Below are 22,639 nucleotides of genomic sequence, written 5' to 3'. Positions count from 1 at the left end.
CGTATTTGTAGGCATATCATTGGAAGATTGGCCATAAGAGACTACATTTTCCAGGGGTCCGCCCGGTGTCCTTTGTCTAAATTTGTGCGTAATCTTCAGGTGCGGGCATTTTCTCCTGGGATTCAGGAGAGAAAGCACACTTCCACGAACGATATATCATCAAAGAGATATGTGAAAAACACCTTGAGGATTGATTCTAAACAACGTTTGCCATGTTTTCAGTCGATATTATGGAGTTAATTTGGAAAAAAGTTCGCGTTTTGAGGACTGAATTTTCGGGTTTTTTTGGTAGCCAAATGTGATGTACAAAACGGAGCTATTTCTAATACACAAATAATCTTTTTGGAAAAACTGAGCATCTGCTATCTAACTGAGAGTCTCCTCATTGAAAACATCTGAAGTTCTTCAAAGGTAAATGATTTTATTTGAAGGCTTTTATGTTTTTGTTGAAATGTTGCGTGCTGGATGCTAACGCTAATGCTAACGCTAAATGCTACGCTAGCTAGCTACTTTTACACAAATGATTGTTTTCCTATGGTTGAGAAGCATATTTTGAAAATCTGAGATGACAGTGTTGTTTACAAAAGGCTAAGCTTGAGAGATGGCATATTTATTTCATTTCATTTGCGATTTTCATGAATAGTTAACGTTGTGTTATGCTAATGAGCTTGCTGATAGATTTACACAATCCTGGATACAGGGGTTTTTTCATAGCTAAACGTGACGCAGAAAACGGAGCGATTTGTCCTAAACAAATAATCTTTCAGGAAAAACTGAACATTTGCTATCTGAGAGTCTCCTCATTGAAAACATCTGAAGTTCTTCAAAGGTAAATGATTTTATTTGAATGCTTTTCTGTTTTTTTGTGTAAATGTTGCCAGCTGAATGCTAATGCTAAATGCTACGCTAAATGCTACGTTAGCCATCAATACTGTTACACAAATGCTTGTTTTGCAATGGTTGAGAAGCATATTTTGAAAATCTGAGATGACAGTGTTGTTAACAAAAGGCTAAGCTTGAGAGCTAGCATATTTATTTCATTTCATTTGCGATTTTCATGAATAGTTAACGTTGCGTTATGGTAATGAGCTTGAGTCTGTATTCACGATCCCGGATCCGGGATGGGGAGATCAGAAAGGTTAAGGAAGAAGCATCTCCATGTCGCTAGCAGATTTCCATCCATCCTCCTCTCTCAGGTCACCCAACCTTGTGAACCCCGCTCTCATGAGGTTTGGCCCACAAGTTAGCAGAGGTCAGCACTCTGGTCTGGATGAGGGGATTGTGGAACATAGGGGAGCCACAAGGCTCCAGGCTGTGAAACGTCTCTGTGAACAGTTAACAGTCTCTTTCCACACCCTAAGAACGGAGTAATGGTTGATATAATGACCTGCACAAGATCCAACAAGAACAAGTGCCTGTCGTATCCAAGGCCCCCTGCCCTCCTTAGAACAGCCCATGCAGTGTCTCACCAGCACACCCCATGCTGCTACAGAAGTCTCTGTGCAGCTTGTAGACAGAAAGCCTTCACCCTGCCAACTAGTCCTTGGTCCCTTCATGCTCACTCAGGTTTTTGATCAGAGTCTTTGAAGGGGGGGGGGGGGTGAGCAGGACCCTCCCCTGAAAGACATCAGTGGCAACAACATCACCATTTAGACAACTTAGCCATAATCTTGTCCACCAGCCCCTCCCAATTTCTCTCCTGAAATTCTGAAGTCCCCAAGAACACCCCTATGAGCTTCCTCCCTACCCAACTGTAGCTCCCCAGGAAGAGTATGAAATCAGAGTATGCATCAAAGCTGGGACCGAGAGATAGAAGCTGTTTTTCAATCTCAAGGCCATCAGACTGTTAAATAGCCATCACTAGCCGGGTACCACCTGGTTACTCGACCCTGCACCTTAGAGGCTTGCTGCCCTATATTCATAAAATCACTGGTCACTTTAATGTTTACATACTGCCTTACTCATTTCATATGTATATACTGTATTCTATTCTACTGTATTTTAAATCAATGCCACTCCAACATTGCTCGTCCTAATATTTCTTAACTCCATTATTTTACTTTAGATTTGTGTGTATTGTAGTGAAGTGTTAGATATTACTGAACTGTTGGAGCTAGGAACATAAGCATTTCGCTACACCCGCAGTAACATCTGCTAAATATGTGTATGCGACCAATAAAATGTGATTCTCTGGCCCATCTCCCCATAAATCAGACCCTCACTCTTCTCCCAGTTCACCTTAGCTGATACCGCCCCCTCACAGAGCAAGCGAAAGAGACGGTGAGATAAAGCGGTGGGATGGATATGAGAGACAGAGAGAGACAGAGCGAGAGAACGAGAGAAAGCGATGGTCATATAGATAGACAGAGATGATTTAAAGGCCTCCTGCATTGCAGTGTACTGCACCGTTCACCAACAGCCTAAGGTCCTACCAGCTCTACCAACAATGGCACACAGACACACAGATTTCACTCTTCAGGCTCCGCACAGTGCCAGGAAGCTGGTCAAGTGTCTTTTTCTGAAATAATCTGCAGAGCAGGGTTGAGGTCAATTCAGAATTCCTGAATTGAAAACAATGAATTTGAATTGACCACACCCCACATCAAGCAGAATTTGAATAGAAAAAAATAATTCAACCGAGACATGAAACATGAATCTCGTTAATTTAACAAAGATTTTATTACTTTTTTCTTTGTCATGATATGTTAGATTGTTCCCTTCCATACTGTAGTGTTTGATCTTATCCATTCTGGGAAATATATATATAAAACAAAAATATATACATACATACATACATATACAGTGCCTTGCGAAAGTATTCGACCCCCTGTAACTTTGCGACCTTTTGCCACATTTCAGGCTTCAAACATAAAGATATAAAACTGTATTTTTTTGTGAAGAATCAACAACAAGTGGGACACAATCATGAAGTGGAACGACATTTATTGGATATTTCAAACCTTTTTAACAAATCAAAAACTGAAAAATTGGCCGTGCAAAATTATTCAGCCCCTTTACTTTCAGTGGCGCAAACTCTCTCCAGAAGTTCAGTGAGGATCTCTGAATGATCCAATGTTGACCCAAATGACTAATGATGATAAATACAATCCACCTGTGTGTAATCAAGTCTCCGTATGAATGCACCTGCACTGTGATAGTCTCAGAGGTCCGTTAAAAGCGCAGAGGGCATCATGAAGAACAAGGAACACACCAGGCAGGTCCGAGATACTGTTGTGAAGAAGTTTAAAGCCGGATTTGGATACAAAAAGATTTCCAAAGCTTTAAACATCCCAAGGAGCACTGTGCAAGCGATAATATTGAAATGGAAGGAGTATCAGACCACTGCAAATCTACCAAGACCTGGCCGTCCCTCTAAACTTTCAGCTCATACAAGGAGAAGACTGATCAGAGATGCAGCCAAGAGGCCCATGATCACTCTGGATGAACTGCAGAGATCTACAGCTGAGGTGGGAGACTCTGTCCATAGGACAACAATCAGTCGTATATTGCACAAATCTGGCCTTTATGGAAGAGTGGCAAGAAGAAAGCCATTTCTTAAAGATATCCATAAAAAGTGTTGTTTAAAGTTTGCCACAAGCCACCTGGGAGACACACCAAACATGTGGAAGAAGGTGCTCTGGTCAGATGAAACCATAATTGAACTTTTTGGCAACAATGCAAAACGTTATGTTTGGCGTAAAAGCAACACAGCTCATCACCCTGAACACACCATGCCCACTGTCAAACATGGTGGTGGCAGCATCATGGTTTGGGCCTGCTTTTCTTCAGCAGGGACAGGGAAGATGGTTAAAATTGATGGGAAGATGGATGGAGCCAAATACAGGACCATTCTGGAAGAAAATCTGATGGAGACTGCAAAAAACCTGAGACTGGGACAGAGATTTGTCTTCCAACAAGACAATGATCCAAAACATAAAGCAAAATCTACAATGGAATGGTTAAAAAATAAACATATCCAGGTGTTAGAATGGCCAAGTCAAAGTCCAGACCTGAATCCAATCGAGAATCTGTGGAAAGAACTGAAAACTGCTGTTCACAAATGCTCTCCATCCAACCTCACTGAGCTCGAGCTGTTTTGCAAGGAGGAATGGGAAAAAATGTCAGTCTCTCGATGTGCAAAACTGATAGAGACATACCCCAAGCGACTTACAGCTGTAATCGCAGCAAAAGGTGGCGCTACAAAGTATTAACTTAAGGGGGCTGAATAATTTTGCACGCCCAATTTTTCAGTTTTTGATTTGTTAAAAAAGTTTGAAATATCCAATAAATGTCGTTCCACTTCATGATTGTGTCCCACTTGTTGTTGATTCTTCACAAAAAAATACAGTTTTATATCTTTATGTTTGAAGCCTGAAATGTGGCAAAAGGTCGCAAAGTTCAAGGGGGCCGAATACTTTCGCAAGGCACTGTGTATATATATATATATATATATATATATATATATATATACATATATATATATATACATATATATTATATACATATTTTTTTAAATCTTTAAGGGAATTATAAATTATTAAAGACAACATGATCCTATAATATTTCCAGACCACTGAAATTATTTAAAATTATTTTTAGGAGAATCTGTTTTCAACCTTATGCTACATGCTACATGGTATTGGTAACCATACATGTTAAAATAACATGTTCTATGATGATGTTTAGAATCATTCATTCAGATTTCATTTCAATTATACTTCCTTTATTTTAAATTAAATTCAGATTCTGCTTCCTGTTAGTCTGTTAGCTGCAGAAAATAAAAACTTGTCCTGTCATGCTCATCAGTTTATAGGTTAATTTGTATAATTATGTGGAATGAAATTGGTGTCAGAATTTAACAAATCGTGTCAGTCATAAAACTGGAACAGTGTCTTGGTTGACTGGAATTATTATTTTGCCAAAAATAGTAGCTAATGTACAGTGAGTTTAGGGTTAGAAAGTAGCTTTCTAGCGTCAACTAAAGGCTGTCTCTAGTCAGAGTTAGCCGTGAGCAAGAGCGGAGACTCGTTTCTAGGCAACTCACAGACAGGCTGCAGGGAGCAGTAGGAGTCTAGAGAGAGGAGCAGCACGAAGCAGCTAACAACAACAGCTAAACTATCAATCAAAAATGTTTACAGTATTTCTCTCCTGTTCTATTGGTTTTCATATCAACTTTCTTTCGTTGTCCAGAAGCCAAAGGCACAATCTTAGTAATATCAGCAACCCATCCTAGTTGTTGCATATTTCAGGGATGCAAACTGGTGAGGGCCCAAAAAGGTGACAAAAATCCCTGTTAGGGGGAAATGCAGGTTTTAACTAATTAAACAACAAAGAATTTGATCTACATGATCAGTCTCTATGTGTAAAATAAAAAGTGGTTCATGTGAACCTGACTCACAGCTAAAAAATGTAAGGAAAGCAATCCAATGTTATTTGTTGCCTAGACAATACACTAAGATTGCAGTTAGCCATGACAGCCTTCACAATAGAATGCTTGTGACCACACACACAAAAATTGCACTTGGGAAAAAAACATCTTAAAGTAGAAATTGTTTCATTCTAACAGACATACAGTGGGGCAAAAAAGTATTTAGTCAGCCACCAATTGTGCAAGTTCTCCCACTTAAAAAGATGAGAGAGGGCTGTAATTTTCATCATAGGTACACTTTAACTATGAAAGACAAAATGATTTTTTTTTAAATCCAGAAAATCACATTGTAGGATTTTTAATGAATTTATTTGCAAATGATGGTGGAAAATAAGTATTTGGTCAATAACAAAAGTTCACAAGGTTTTCACACTGTTGCTGGTATTTTGTGGCTAGGCCACTCCAGGACCTTGAAATGCTTCTTACGAAGCCACTGCCCGGGCGGTGTGTTTGGGATCATTGTCATGCTGAAAGACCCAGCCACGTTTCATCTTCAATGCCCTTCCTGATGGAAGGAGGTTTTCACTTCGTAAGAAGCATTTCAAGGTCCTGGAGTGGCCTAGCCAGTCTCCAGATCTCAAACCCATAGAAAATCTTTGGAGGGAGTTGAAAGTCCGTGTTGCCCAGCAACAGCCCCAAAACATCACTGCTCTAGAGGAGATCTGCATGGAGGAATGGGTCAATATACCAACAACAGTGTGTGAAAACCTTGTGAAGACTTGTTATTGACCAAATACTTATTTTCCACCACAATATGCAAATAAATTAATTAAAAATTACAGGCCTCTCTCATCTTTTTAAGTGGGAGAACTTGCACAATTGGTGGCTGACTAAATACTTTTTTACCCCACTGTACATGGCCGCATTCATTCCTGGTCCCTTTGCAGAAAAACAGCCCCAAAGCATGATGTTTCCACGCCCATGCTTCACAGTAGGTATGGTGTTCTTTGGATGCAACTCAGCATTGTTTGTCCTCCAAACACGACACGAGTTGAGTTTTTACCAAAAAGTTATATTTTGGTTTCATCTGACCATATGACATTCTCCCAATCTTCTTCTGGATCATCCAAATGCTCTCTAGCAAACTTCAGACGGGCCTGGACATGTACTGGCTTAAGCAGGGGGACACAGGATTTGAGTCCCTGGCGGCGTAGTGTGTTACTGATGGTAGGCTTTGTTACTTTGGTCCCAGCTCTTTGCAGGTCATTCACTAGGTCCCCCTGTGTGGTTCTGGGATTTTTGCTGACCGTTCTTGTGATCATTTTGACCCCACGGGGTGAGATCTTGCGTGGAGCCCCAGATCGAGGGAGATTATCAGTGGTCTTGTATGTCTTCCATTTCCTAATAATTGCTCCCACAGTTGATTTCTTCAAACCAAACTGCTTACCTATTGCAGATTCAGTCTTCCCAGCCTGGTGCAGGTCTACAATTTTGTTTCTGGTGTCCTTTGGCAGCTCTTTGGTCTTGGCCATAGTAGAGTTTGGAGTGTGACTGTTTGAGGTTGTGGACAGGTGTCTTTTATACTGATAACAAGTTCAAACAGGTGCCATTAATACAGGTAACGAGTGGAGGACAGAGGAGCATCTTAAAGAAGAAGTTCAGAAATCCAGAAATCTTGCTTGTTTGTAGGTGACCAAATACTTATTTTCCACCATCATTTGCAAATAAATTCATTAAAATTCCAACAATGTGATTTTCTGGATTTTTTTTCTAATTTTGTCTGTCATAGTTGAAGTGTACCTATGATGAAAATTACAGGCCTCTCTCATCTTTTTAAGTGGGAGAACGTGCAAAATTGGTGGCTGACTAAATACTTTTTTGCCCCACTGTATGTTTGCTCTATTATAGTGGCCACTATAGTAGACATCAACCAAGAGCACAAGGCTACATGTGTGCAAAAATAACGTTCACTGAGTACATTTTTTTATAATCCCCCTCTCACACAAAAGTGTCACTGTCAAGTTCAACACAACAAAAGCAATATCTGTGGGCTACACTGCACGTTACTACATTGCACACTTTGTGCCTGTGGACATTATTCTAAAATGTGCCAGCAGAGCATGATACCCTTCGTTGGCATAATTGGTCTCTTTTAGGCAGAGAGTACAACTGGCATACCCCTTTTTATCCACTGTATTGAAAGAGGGAAAGTGTGTGGTGTTTCTTTCACCTCTATTGGCCTACAGCATAAGCTTGATCCCTGAATCCACTTGTTTAACAAGCAAAGCCTCATTTTCACCTAATTCTCTCATTCTGAAATTAACCACATACTGTATAGGGAAAACAATATTTCACAGATAGTTCGTTAGCTAGGTAACTACTAATATTTCACACAGATTGCCAGGGTCCAGTAAGCAACTAACGTGTTATAACTTGAGGAACGGTTGTGCCGAAAAGCTCCTCCTGACAGAATCCCCCCCCCCCCCCCCCCCCTTCACGTGAATGTGCACGCACTCAATTCTTCATTGCTGCGACTTGCTTGCTAGTTGAGATTTCTTATCATGTTAGGCTGCGGTTCATTTGATTTTTTATGTCATTTTGATCGCAGGGGTGGCACTAGTAATGTCTGCAGTTTTCGGTTTGGCTATTTGTTTCAAGTGCATTAGTCCTCCTCTAAACTTTCAGCTCATACAAGGAGAAGACTGATCAGAGATGCAGCCAAGAGGCCCATGATCACTCTGGATGAACTGCAGAGATCTACAGCTGAGGTGGGAGACTCTGTCCATAGGACAACAATCAGTCGTATATTGCACAAATCTGGCCTTTATGGAAGAGTGGCAAGAAGAAAGCCATTTCTTAAAGATATCCATAAAAAGTGTCGTTTAAAGTTTGCCACAAGCCACCTGGGAGACACACCAAACATGTGGAAGAAGGTGCTCTGGTCAGATGAAACCAAAATTGAACTTTTTGGCAACAATGCAAAACGTTATGTTTGGCGTAAAAGCAACACAGCTCATCACCCTGAACACACCATCCCCACTGTCAAACATGGTGGTGGCAGCATCATGGTTTGGGCCTGCTTTTCTTCAGCAGGGACAGGGAAGATGGTTAAAATGGATGGGAAGATGGATGGAGCCAAATACAGGACCATTCTGGAAGAAAACCTGATGGAGTCTGCAAAAGACCTGAGACTGGGACGGAGATGTGTCTTCCAACAAGACAATGATCCAAAACATAAAGCAAAATCTACAATGGAATGGTTCAAAAATAAACATATCCAGGTGTTAGAATGGCCAAGTCAAAGTCCAGACCTGAATCCAATCGAGAATCTGTGGAAAGAACTGAAAACTGCTGTTCACAAATGCTCTCCATCCAACCTCACTGAGCTCGAGCTGTTTTGCAAGGAGGAATGGGAAAAAAATTCAGTCTCTCGATGTGCAAAACTGATAGAGACATACCCCAAGCGACTTACAGCTGTAATCGCAGCAAAAGGTGGCGCTACAAAGTATTAACTTAAGGGGGCTGAATCATTTTGCACGCCCAATTTTTCAGTTTTTGATTTGTTAAAAAAAGTTTGAAATATCCAATAAATGTCGTTCCACTTCATGATTGTGTCCCACTTGTTGTTGATTCTTCACAAAAAAAATACAGTTTTATATCTTTATGTTTGAAGCCTGAAATGTGGCAAAAGGTCGCAAAGTTCATGGGGGCCGAATACTTTCGCAAGGCACTGTATATACACACACACACACACATTCACAGGACACTTCTCTTATCTCTTTTCCTACATCAGATACGCAGGTGTCATTTCCACCTGGATGACAGCATATAAATCAGCAAGACGGAGATGCTCTTCATCAGAGGGAATGCCTGCCCATAATCCAAGATGATCACGTCATTTACATTCCAGCCCTTGTCAGCTCCAGATTTGACTACTTCAACTCACACCCTGCTGGAATCCCTGCATTCTCAGATTCCCCTCTGTTTATTCATCTCTATATTGTAACCAATAAAGTGTTTCAAAATGCTGTACTTTTATTAACATATATGTTCAGATCATTCCTGAGAGAGAAGGTGTGTAATATATCCAGATGGGAGTGTGGTACCCTTCCTCACCCATGCCTACAAGATGTTAATTAATATTTTTTTTATTTCACCTTTATTTAACCAGGTAGGCCAGTTGAGAACAAGTTCTCATTTACAACTGCGACCTGGCCAAGATAAAGCAAAGCAGTGTGACACAAACAACACAGAGTTACACATGGGGGCCTTCCGGGTGGCGCAGTCGTCTAAGGCTGTACCACCAGAGGCTCTGGGTACGAGCCCAGGCTACGTCGCAGCCGGCCGCGACCGGGAGTGCCATGGGGCGACGCACAATTGGCCCAGCGTCAACCGGGCTAGGGAGGGTTTGGTCGGAAGGGATATCCTTGTCTCATCGCGCACTAGCGACTCCTGTGGCGGGCCGGGCGCAATGCATGCTGACCAGGTCGCCAGGTGTACGGTGTTTCCTCCGACACATTGGTGCGGCTGGCTTCCCGGTTGGATGTGCGTTGTGTCAAGAAGCAGTGTGTCAGTGTGTCAGTGTGTTGTGTCAAGAGCAGTCTCGACCTCCGCCTCTCCCGAGGCCGTACGGGAGTTGCAGCAATGAGACAAGACTGTAACTACTACCAAAAAAAGGGGGTAAAAAGAGTTACACATGGGATAAACAAACAGTCAATAACACAATAGAAAAATCTATATACAGTGTGTGCAAATGTAGTCAAATTAGGGAGGTAAGGCAATAAATAGGCCACAGTGGCAAAATAATTACAATTTAGCAAATAAACACGGGAGTGATAGATGTGCAGAAGATGAATGTGCAAGTAGAGACACTGGGGTGCAAAGGAGCAAAAAAATAAATAACAAAATGGGGATGAGGTAGTTGTGTGGGCTATTTACAGATAGGCTGTGTACAAGTGCAATGATCGGTAAGCTGCTCTGACAGCTGATGCTTAAAGTTAGTGAGGGAGATATGAGTCTCCAGCTTCAGGGATTTTTGCAATTCATTCCAGTCATTGGCATCGGAGAACTGGAAGGAAAGGCGGCCAAAGGAGGAGTTGGCTTTGGGAATGACCAGTGAAATATACCTGCTGGAGCACGTGCTACGGGTGGGTGCTGCTATGGTGACCAGTGAGCTGAGATAAGGCAGGGCTTTACCTAGCAAAGACTTATAGATGACCTGGAGTCAGTGGGTTTAGCGACGAATATGAAGCGAGGGCCAGCCAATGAAAGACAGCCAACGAGAGCATACAGGTCGCAGTGGTGGGTAGTATATGGGGCTTTGGTGACAAAATGGATGGCACTGTGATAGACTACATCCAATTTGCTGAGTAGAGTGTTGGAGGCTATTTTGTAAATGACATCGCCGAAGTCAAGGATAGGTAGGCTAGTCAGTTTTACGAGGGTGTTTGGCAGCATGAGTGAAGGACGCTTGGTTGCGAAATAGGTAGCTGATTCTAGATTTAATTTTGGATTGGATGGAAGGAGAGTTTACAGTCTAACCAGACACCTAGGTATTTGTAGTTGTCCACATATTTTAAGTCAGAACTGTCCAGAGTAGAGGTCGAACCGATTATGATTTTTCAACGCCAACACCGATTATTGGAGGACCAAAAAAGCCGATACCGATTAATCGGACAATTTTTTAAATTTATTTGTAATAATGACAATTACAACAATATTGAATGAACACTTATTTTAACTTAATATAATACATCAATAAATCAATTTAGCCACAAATAAATAATGAAAAATGTTTAATTTGGTTTAAATAATGCAAAAACAAAGTGTTGGAGAAGAAAGTAAAAGTGCAATATGTGTTATGTAAGAAAGCTAACGTTTAAGTTCCCTGCTCAGAACATGAGAACATATGAAAGCTGGTGGTTCCTTTTAACATGAGTCTTCAATATTCCCAGGTAAGAATTTTTAGGTTGTAGTTATTATAGGAATTCTAGGACTATTTCTCTCTATACGATTTGTATTTCATATACCTTTGACTATTGGATGTTCTTATAGGCACTTTAGTATTGCCAGTGTAACAGTATAGCTTCTGTCCCTCTCCTCGCTCCTACCTGGGCTCGAACCAGGAACACATCGACAACAGCCACCATCGAAGCAGCGTTACCCATGAAGAGCAAGGGGAACAACTACTCCAAGTCTCAGAGCGAGTGACGTTTGAAACGCTATTAACGTGCACCCCGCTAACTAGCTAGCCATTTCACATCGGTTACACCAATCTAATCTCGGGAGTTGGTAGGCTTGAAGTCATAAACAGCGCAATGCTTGAAGCACAGCGAAGAGCTGCTGGCAAAACGCACAAAATTGCTGTTTGAATGAATGCTTACGAGCCTGCTGGTGCCTACCATCGCTCAGTCAGACTGAGAACATATGCTCTATCAAATATCAAATCATAGACTTAATTATAACATAATAACACACAGAAATACGAGCCTTTGGTCATTAATATGGTCGATTCCAGAAACTATCATCTCGAAAACAAAACATTTACCGTTCCGTATTTTAACGGGTGGCATCCATAAGTCTAAATATTGCTGTTACATTGTACAACCTTCAATGTTATGTCATAATTACGTAAAATTCTGGTAAATTAGTTTGCAACGAGCCAGGTTGCCCAAACTGTTGCATATACCCTGACTCTGCGTGCAATGAACGCAAGAGAAGTGACACAATTTCACCTGGTTAATATTGCCTGCTAACCTGGATTTCTTTTAGCTAAATATGCAGGTTTAAAAATATGTACTTCTGCGCATTGATTTTAAGAAAGGCATTGATGTTTATGGTTAGGTACAGTCGTGCAACGATTGTGCTTTTTTCGCAAATGCGCTTTCGTTAAATCATCCCCCGTTTGGCGAAGTTGGCTGTCTTTGTTAGGAAGAAATTGTCTTCACACAGTTCGAGCCAGGCGGCCCAAACTGCTGCATATACCCTGACTCTGTTGCAAGAGAAGTGACACAATTTATCTAGTTAAAAGAAATTAATGTTAGCAGGCAATATTAACTAAATATGCAGGTTTAAATATATACTTGTGTGTTGATTTTAAGAAAGGCATTGATGTTTATGGTTAGGTACACGTTGGAGCAACGAGTCCTTTTCACGAATGCGCACCGCATCGATTATATGCAACGCAGGACACGCGAGATAAACTAGTAATATCATCAACCATGTGTAGTTAACTAGTGATTAAGATTGATTGTTTTTTATAAGATAAGTTTAATGCTAGCTAGCAACTTACCTTGGCTTCTAACTGCATTGGCGTAACAGGCAGGCTCCTCGTGGAGTGCAATGAGAGGCAGGTGGTTTGAGCGTTGGACTAGTTAACCGTAAGGTTGCAAGATTGAATCCTCGAGCTGACAAGGTAAAAATCTGTCGTTCTGCCCCTGAACAAGGCAGTTAACCCACCGTTCCTAGGCCGTCATTGAAAATAAGAATGTGTTCTTAACTGACTTGCCTAGTTAAATAAAGGTGTCATTTATTTTTACAAAAATCTGCCAAATCGGTGTCCTAAAATACAGATTTCCGATTGTTCTGAAAACTTGAAATCGGCCCTAATTAATCGGCCATTCCGATTAATCAGTCGACCTCTAGTCCAGAATAGTGATGCTAGATGGGCGAGCAGGTGCGGGCAGTGATCGGTTGAAGAGCATGCATTTAGTTTTACTTGCATTTAAGAGCAGTTGAAAGCCACGGAAGGAGTGTTGTATGGCATTGAAGCTCATCTGGAGTTTTGTTAACACAGTGTCCAAAGAAGGTCCAGAAGTATACAGAATGTTGTCTTCTTGTGGGGTCTTTGCCTTGAAAGTAAGCATGAGAGTATATAAGTAATGCACAATTAACCTACTGAAAGTATACTGACTAAAAGGCAAAACAGAACTGTCAAATTATATTATAGCTGTGTCGTTGTATACTTGCAAATTAGAATCTTAGGTTTAACCTAATTTTGTTGGGGAAAACTGGAATGCCCATCAAAATTTTTCCCTCGTTTGCTGAATGTGTTTTGAAGGAGGAGTCGATTGATCTTTTCAAATATGTTAACATCATGAGAGAAGAAATAGCAGTCACTCTCCTCCAAAACACTGGTATGTTCAATTTCTAATTTAATATAACTGTAGATATGGTTATCTTTGAAGGTTATCTTTGATCCATCTTCTGACTAGATAGCCACTAAAACACGTATTTAAATAATTCTGTTACAAGAAAGCTATACTATTCCCTTGTTCGCTAAGAAAAATACATGTAAAGATATATAGACTACTTGACATTACGTTTTGCTAGATAACCTGAGCCAACTGTGCCACTTCTGTGGGGAGGTGGACAGTAATGAGGAAGACACTAACTGGGTAATTGCTTGTTCATTTCTAAAGGCACATTTTTAGGAGTACGAATTTGTATAAGCAGTAATATTTCTAGAGGTAGTATCATCCGCTTGTTTGATAATTACAGTGCCTTGCGAAAGTATTCGGCCCCCTTGAACTTTGCGACCTTTTGCCACATTTCAGGCTTCAAACATAAAGATATAAAACTGTATTTTTTTGTGAAGAATCAACAACAAGTGGGACACAATCATGAAGTGGAACGACATTTATTGGATATTTCAAACTTTTTTAACAAATCAAAAACTGAAAAATTGGGCGTGCAAAATTATTCAGCCCCCTTAAGTTAATACTTTGTAGCGCCACCTTTTGCTGCGATTACAGCTGTAAGTCGCTTGGGGTATGTCTCTATCAGTTTTGCACATCGAGAGACTGACATTTTTTCCCATTCCTCCTTGCAAAACAGCTCGAGCTCAGTGAGGTTGGATGGAGAGCATTTGTGAACAGCAGTTTTCAGTTCTTTCCACAGATTCTCGATTGGATTCAGGTCTGGACTTTGACTTGGCCATTCTAACACCTGGATATGTTTATTTTTGAACCATTCCATTGCAGATTTTGCTTTATGTTTTGGATCATTGTCTTGTTGGAAGACAAATCTCCGTCCCAGTCTCAGGTCTTTTGCAGACTCCATCAGGTTTTCTTCCAGAATGGTCCTGTATTTGGCTCCATCCATCTTCCCATCAATTTTAACCATCTTCCCTGTCCCTGCTGAAGAAAAGCAGGCCCAAACCATGATGCTGCCACCACCATGTTTGACAGTGGGGATGGTGTGTTCAGCTGTGTTGCTTTTACGCCAAACGTAACGTTTTGCATTGTTGCCAAAAAGTTCCATTTTGGTTTCATCTGACCAGAGCACCTTCTTCCACATGTTTGGTGTGTCTCCCAGGTGGCTTGTGGCAAACTTTAAACAACACTTTTTATGGATATCTTTAAGAAATGGCTTTCTTCTTGCCACTCTTCCATAAAGGCCAGATTTGTGCAATATACGACTGATTGTTGTCCTATGGACAGAGTCTCCCTCCTCAGCTGTAGATCTCTGCAGTTCATCCAGAGTGATCATGGGTGCAACCTCTTGGTTGCATCTCTGATCAGTCTTCTCCTTGTATGAGCTGAAAGTTTAGAGGGATGGTCAGGTCTTGGTAGATTTGCAGTGGTCTGATACTCCTTCCATTTCAATATTATCGCTTGCACAGTGCTCCTTGGGATGTTTAAAGCTTGGGAAATCTTTTTGTATCCAAATCCGGGTTTAAACTTCTCTACAACAGTATCTCGGACCTGCCTGGTGTGTTCCTTGTTCTTCATGATGCTCTCTGCGCTTTTAACGGACCTCTGAGACTATCACAGTGCAGGTGCATTTATACGGAGACTTGATTACACACAAGTGGATTGTATTTATCATCATTAGTCATTTAGGTCAACATTGGATCATTCAGAGATCCTCACTGAACTTCTGGAGAGAGTTTGCTACATTGAAAGTAAAGGGGCTGAATAATTTTGCACGGCCAATTTTTCAGTTTTTGATTTGTTAAAAAAGTTTGAAATATCCAATAAATGTCGTTCCACTTCATGATTGTGTCCCACTTGTTGTTGATTCTTCACAAAAAAATACAGTTTTATATCTTTATGTTTGAAGCCTGAAATGTGGCAAAAGGTCGCAAAGTTCAAGGGGGCCGAATACTTTCACAAGGCACTGTAAATAATTGTAATTCAAGAAAATGTATTTAATGTTTTGAATATATTCACATTTTTCATTTTTCATTCACATTTCAGATTGGTTGTGACTGCAACCCACGATGGTTCCACCAGACAGTCCTGCCTGTCTGGACGAGGTTAGAGTTCCAGGCGACGGTAATACCTGGGAAACCTTCCAGAAAAAGTGGACTAAATGTTCAGTCGAGCTTTTGCAGCTTCCAATATTTGTTTATGTTATTTATTGTATTTTTATATTTGATTTATCATTTTATATCTTATTATGCAAAGATCGAAATTTGTATTTCTTATTTAATGTTTGTTAAACTTAACTTTCTGTGATGTTATTGTGTGACAATATTTGTGTATTATCATTATTTTCTTCAACATTACAAATTGTTTGTTTCTTCATACAAAAATGTTGCTTTCTGTGGCACACACTATTGGTCAACATGAGCTACCAAAATGATTCTGAGTGAGCCAGACCTTCCAGTCCCAAGACAGAAGGGGGAGTAGAATTTCAGCAGGCAAGAAAATGGCCTTGCCGAAATCCCCCTTCCAATTTCCTTAATTCAAATACTTTCTGTGGCACACATCAGAGTCAAATACTTTCTATTGAACAAACTTCATGTCAGGATAGGCAACCGTAATTAATAATTAATGTATGTGTGTTGTATTAAACATTGAGGAGGGAGTAGAATGTAGGCAAGCAATAAATATTTCAGAACAACTGTCTTTCCAGGGGACGCGCTGCTGTAAATTAACTGGCAAACTGCCTTTACACCCTACTACTGTCTTTCCAGGGGACGCGCTGCTGTAAATTAACTGGCAAACTGCCTTTACACCTTACTACTGTCTTTCCAGGGGACTCGCTGCTGTAAATTAACTGGCAAACTGCCTTTACACTCTACTACTGTCTTTCCAGGGCGCGCCCTGATGCTGTAACTAGCACATTGGTTGTATCTTCTCTCTTCAGTCGCGTGCTGCATTCTGTTATGTGAACGATTGGCTGAGCCCTGGATACAGCCAGTATTGCTCCAAACGCGCATCACTCGTTCGCTTACAGCCAGCAGTGATCCAAAGCCCCCCCCCCCCCCCCCCTCCAAACTTTTCTCATCGGATCTACACGATTCACGTACTATTTTGCATTCAAAACGGCGAATTTTCGCAGAAAAAGTGACTAGTTTGCATTCCTGATATTTATTGACAGTTTTCCTCTAAGTTTCTAACGTAGACGTTCATCTCTGTCACATGAAATGGCTCACAGAAGGTCTTTTAAAACAGTGTTTTCCGGCAAATAGAATTTTGGCAAATGTTTGAAAATGATGTTTTACATTTTACATTCCAGTAGTTGCATCATCAATAATATTAGAGGATAGGTTTACTATTGCTGCATGTTTTTTAAGGGCTTAATGAAAAATAGTTGTTTCTTCCATGCCAGTGGAGGCTGCTGAGGGGAGGATGGCTCATAATAATGGCTGGAACAGAGCAAATGGAATGGTATCAAACATGTTCCACTCCAGCCATTACCACGAGCGCATCCTTCCCAATTAAGGTGCCAACAACCTCCTGTGTCCCATGCATATTATTTTCTGTTGGTCAGATTTTACTATTTGGAACAAATGTAACTGTTAGTTAACCGGTTAATGGTGGTTGGTTAGTCGTCAACAAAATTGACTGAAATGTCCATCCCCTGCACTACACTACACATACAAGTGCTTGATGACTCCAGACAGAGAGCACCGTTCATATGACAGATTAACACAGTACAGTAAAGCTGACTGGTAGAGAGGTTTGGGTTTGGGATATGAATACAGCTACTTGTGTAACCCATTTCCCATGTGAGGGGGGTGGGGGTGGCACGGCGGCAGGCATGCCACTACCAGAGGATCATCTCAGTCCTTTGGACTCACTGCATCTCCAGCAAGACATTCCTGAGGTGCTCTCAGTCACTGATGACATTACTATAGTACCTCTCCCAGGCCATATTACTGTAAAGGACAGGGCCACCTTCCCCCTCTACTTTACGTGCTGCCTGGCCCACTGTACATGGGGAACCCATGCATTACTGTACTATCATAGAAATAGAAAGAATCATTACAGACCTATTGACTTGAATGGGGATTACTGTTCTAGTGATTATAGTTATGTACAGTACTCTCTGTACAGTAGTCAAGTGACCAGTGTAATAACCAGTAATTAAGGCTACAGCGTATTGAGGCTATGTAGTACTACACACATGCTAGTAGATACCCATAGACTTCCAGGCATTGTGCTAACGCTAGTTAGCATTGGCTCGCAAAACTACCTATAACTTCCTTCATACTGGACACGGAGACATAAAATACCTTAGAGAGAGAGGTGGGAGAGGAGGAGAAAGAGAGAGACTCCATGTTTGTAATGGAGGAGCTGAAGCTGAGACTAAGAGAAAAGCAGAGCGAGAAGAGAGAGAGGGGGAGAGAGAGAGAAAGTTAAGGACTGAAAGGAGAGAGAGCGAGGGAGGAGAAGAGAGAGTGACAAGGAGAGAGAGAAAAAGGGGGAGAAAGAGAGGAGAGAGAGCAAAAGAAAGAGGGGGGAGAGAGAGTGAGTTAGTTTCCACAATTCAGAGGTTAAATCCCTGCTCTTCACAGATGACTAGTGCCTGCTGTCACCCACAGCACATGGCCTACAGCAGAGCCTGGACCTGCTAGAGCAGTAGCCATTGGAGTAAACCCCAAAAATACAAAAATAATGGTTTTCCAGAGTTCTCAATTTGTACAAAATATATAGAGTACTGCACACTATAATTACTTAGGTTTAAAAAAAAAAAGCTCAACTGGACACCTAAATGAGGCAGCGACTGAAATGAGAGAGAAAGCACACAGGGCATCCTACACCATTAAAAAACTATTCAAATTGAAATGAGGTTAAAACTAATTGAATGTGCAATTGAAACAAATTTTACCCATTGGGACAAATACCCCATTGAAACCCTGCATGCAGAGTTCTGTAAGATTATCCTACATGTCCAGATGAAAACTACAAACAATGCATGCAGGGCAGAATTAGGCCAATATCCACTTATAATAAAAACTTTAAAAAAATAGCAATTACTTTTGGAAAGTATACAATGACCACTTCTCATATCATTACCAAGCCCTGCAATGCCAAGAGCTGAGCAAAGAAGAGAGTCCCCTCATCCAGCTGGTCCTGAGTTCACAATCCTGTTCTACTAACACACTAAAGACTCAGGACCAGAACATCCAGTCAATCAGAATAAACAAAATTACAACAGTCAAAAGAAAACTGCATTACCTATTGGGAAACAGATACACAAAGCAAAATGTAGTGCTATCTGGGTCTACATCGACAGTCCACCATAACAAACTATTTGACCATGGTTATTGATCAAAACCTCGACAAACTACTGGCTCAGTGAGCACAGCCTTGCCATTGAGAAGGGTAGACACCTGGCTCCCTGTAGAAGAAAGGATGTGCTACCACTGCACCATAGCAGAACCTGAGACAGAGCTGAATTTCCTGACAAAATGTCAAGAATATAAACAATGAGTGTCTTTTCCCCACATTTGAAACCCTTATTCAAAGACCTCTCTGATGAGAATAGGCTTTAATTATGTTAATATTGTAAATGAATCACTTAATCTCCAAAGTATGCTTTGGCAATATGTGCATACAGTTGAAGTCAGAAGTTTACATACACTTAGGTTGGAGTCATTAAAACTCGTTTTTCAACCACTCCACAAATTTCTTGTTAATTAACAAACTATAGTTTTGGCAAGTCGGTTAGGACATCTACTTTGTACATGACAAGTCATTTTTCCATATAGACACAAGTGTAAGGGGATAAAGAATATGTACATAAAGATATATGAATGAGTGATGGTACAGAGCGGCATAGGCAAGATACAGTAGATGGTATTGAGTGCAGTATATACATATGAGATGAGTATGTAAACAAAGTGGCATAGTTAAAGTGGCTAGTGATACATGTATTACATAAAGATGCAGTAGATGATATAGAGTACAGTATATACATATACATATGAGATGAATAATGTAGGGTATGTAAACATTATATTAGGTAGCATTGTTTAAAGTGGCTAGTGATATATTTTACATCATTTCCCATCAATTCCCATTATTAAAGTGGCTGGAGTTGAGTCAGTGTGTTGGCAGCAGCCACTCAATGTTAGTGGTGGCTGTTTAACAGTCTGATGGCCTTGAGATAGAAGCTGTTTTTCAGTCTCTCGGTCCCAGCTTTGATGCATCTGTACTGACCTCGCCTTCTGGATGATAGCGGGGTGAACAGGCAGTGGCTGGGGTGGTTGTTGTCCTTGATGATTTTTATGGCCTTCCTGTGACATTGGGTGGTGTAGGTGTCCTGGAGGGCAGGTAGTTTGCCCCCGGTGATGCGTTGTGCAGACCTCACTACCCTCTGGAGAGCCTTACGGTTGTGGGCGGAGCAATTGCCGTACCAGGCGGTGATACAGCCCGACAGGATGCTCTCGATTGTGCATCTGTAGAAGTTTGTGAGTGCTTTTGGTGACAAGCCGAATTTCTTCAGCCTCCTGAGGTTGAAGAGGCGCCGCTGCGCCTTCTTCACGATGCTGTCTGTGTGGGTGGACCAATTCAGTTTGTCTGTGATGTGTACGCCGAGGAACTTAAAACTTACTACCCTCTCCACTACTGTTCCATCGATGTGGATAGGGGGGTGTTCCCTCTGCTGTTTCCTGAAGTCCACAATCATCTCCTTAGTTTTGTGTGAGGTTATTTTCCTGACACCACACTCCGAGGGCCCTCACCTCCTCCCTGTAGGCCGTCTCGTCGTTGTTGGTAATCAAGCCTACCACTGTAGTGTCGTCCGCAAACTTGATGATTGAGTTGGAGGCGTGCGTGGCCACGCAGTCGTGGGTGAACAGGGAGTACAGGAGAGGGCTCAGAACGCACCCTTGTGGGGCCCCAGTGTTGAGGATCAGCGGGGTGGAAATGTTGTTGCCTACCCTCACCACCTGGGGGCGGCCCGTCAGGAAGTCCAGTACCCAGTTGCACAGGGCGGGGTCGAGACCCAGGGTCTCGAGCTTGATGACGAGCTTGGAGGGCACTATGGTGTTAAATGCCGAGCTGTAGTCGATGAACAGCATTCTCACATAGGTATTCCTCTTGTCCAGATGGGTTAGGGCAGTGTGCAGTGTGGTTGAGATTGCATCGTCTGTGGACCTATTTGGGCGGTAAGCAAATTGGAGCGGGTCTAGGGTGTCAGGTAGGGTGGAGGTGATATGGTCCTTAACTAGTCTCTCAAAGCACTTCATGATGACGGAGGTGAGTGCTACGGGGCGGTGGTCGTTTAGCTCAGTTACCTTAGCTTTCTTGGGAACAGGAACAATGGTGGCCCTCTTGAAGCATGTGGGAACAACAGACTGGGATAGGGATTGATTGAATATGTCCGTAAACACACCAGCCAGCTGGTCTGCGCATGCTCTGAGGGCGCGGCTGGGGATGCCGTCTGGGCCTGCAGCCTTGCGAGGGTTGACACATTTAAATGTTTTCCTCACGTCGGCTGCAGTGAAAGAGAGTCTGCATGTTTTAGTTGCGGGCCGTGTCAGTGGCACTGTATTGTCCTCAAAGCGGGCAAAAAAGTTATTTAGTCTACCTGGGAGCAAGACATCCTGGTCCGTGACGGGGCTGGTTTTCTTTTTGTAATCCGTGATTGACTGTAGTCCCTGCCACATACCTCTTGTGTCTGAGCCGTTGAATTTAGATTCTACTTTGTCTCTATACTGACGCTTAGCTTGTTTGATTGCCTTGCGGAGGGAATAGTTACACTGTTTGTATTCGGTCATGTTTCCGGTCACCTTGCCCTGATTAAAAGCAGTGGTTCGGGCTTTCAGTTTCACGCGAATGTTGCCATCAATCCACGGTTTCTGGTTTGGGAATGTTTTAATCGTTGCTATGGGAACGACATCTTCAACGCACGTTCTAATGAACTCGCTCTGTGCAACTGGGTAATGGACTTCTGAATATATACGGCTGTGATTATAATCGAAGAGAATTCCCTTGGTAGATAATGTGGTCGACATTTGATTGTGAGGAATTCTAAATCAGGTGAACAGAAGGACTTGAGTACCTGTATGTTGTTATGATCACACCACGTCACGTTAACCATGAAGCATACGCCCCCGCCCCTCTTCTTACCAGAAAGATGTTTGTTTCTGTCTGCGCGATGCGTGGAGAAACCAGTTGGCTGCACCGACTCCGATAGCGTCTCTGGAAGACTGAAACAGGTTTCCCTCAAGAATTTCTCTGTACTTCGACATCCATCATTCCTTCAATTCTGACCAGTATCCCAGTCCCTGCCGATGAAAAACATCCCCACAGCATGATGCTGCCACCACCATGCTTCACTGTGGGGATGCTGTTCTCGGGGTGATGAGAGGTGTTGGGTTTGCGCTAGACATAGCGTTGTCCTTGATGGCTAAAAAGCAACATTTTAGTTTCATCTGACCAGAGTACCTTCTTCCATATGTTTGGGGAGTCTCCCACATGCCTTTTGGTGAACACCAAACATGTTTGCTTATTTTCTTTTTTAAAGCAAATGGCTTTTTTCTGGCCACTCTTCCATAAAGCCCAGCTCTGTGTAGTGTACGACTTAAAGTGGTCCTATGGACAGATACTCCAATCTCAGCTGTGGAGCTTTGCAGCTCCTTCAGGGTTATCTTTGGTCTCTTTGTTGCCTCTCTGATTAATGCCCTCCTTGCCTGGTCTGTGAGTTTTAGCGGGCGGCCCTCTTTTGGCAGGTTTGTTGTGGTGCCATATTCTTTCCATTTTTTAATAATGGATTTAATGGTGCTCCGTGGGATGTTCAAAGTTTCTGATATTTTTCTATAACCCAACCCTGATCTGTACTTCTCCATAACTTTGTCCCTGACCTGTTGGAGAGCTCCTTGGTCTTCATGGTGCTGCTTGCGTGGTAGCGCCTCTTGCTTAGTGGTGTTGCAGTCTCTGGGGCCTTTCAAAACAGGTGTATATATACTGAGATCATGTGACAGATCATATGACACTTAGATTGCACACAGGTGGACTTTATTTCATTAATTATGTGACTTCTGAAGGTAATTGGTTGCACCAGATCTTATTTAGGGGCTTCACAGCAAAG

The 22,639-nt window shown here is 41.9% G+C and overlaps 1 protein-coding gene across 5 annotated transcripts in view; it reads right to left on the bottom strand.

Moving 5' to 3' along the window:
- Nucleotides 1-22,639, bottom strand: part of mxd1 (MAX dimerization protein 1) — a 36,402-nt gene that overhangs the window by 11,433 nt on the left and 2,330 nt on the right. For 2 of the 5 annotated variants that reach the window (XM_090191022.1, XM_090191023.1), the window contains one exon: nucleotides 19,309-22,492. The exons of the other annotated variants lie outside the window; for them this stretch is intronic. In XM_090191022.1, the coding sequence (XP_090047148.1) occupies nucleotides 20,238-21,563 (1,326 nt within the window). In that variant the 5' untranslated portion in view covers nucleotides 21,564-22,492 and the 3' untranslated portion in view covers nucleotides 19,309-20,237. Of the gene's footprint in view, nucleotides 1-19,308; nucleotides 22,493-22,639 lie in introns of those variants that run through there. 5 annotated transcript variants of the gene reach the window in all.

Source organism: Oncorhynchus mykiss, chromosome 11 (genome assembly GCF_057628025.1).
Source record: "Oncorhynchus mykiss isolate SJ-2025 chromosome 11, ASM5762802v1, whole genome shotgun sequence".
Lineage (NCBI taxonomy): Eukaryota > Metazoa > Chordata > Actinopteri > Salmoniformes > Salmonidae > Oncorhynchus > Oncorhynchus mykiss.
The sequence above is the reverse complement of the archived record's forward strand: the minus strand, read 5'-3'. Positions and strand labels throughout refer to the sequence as shown.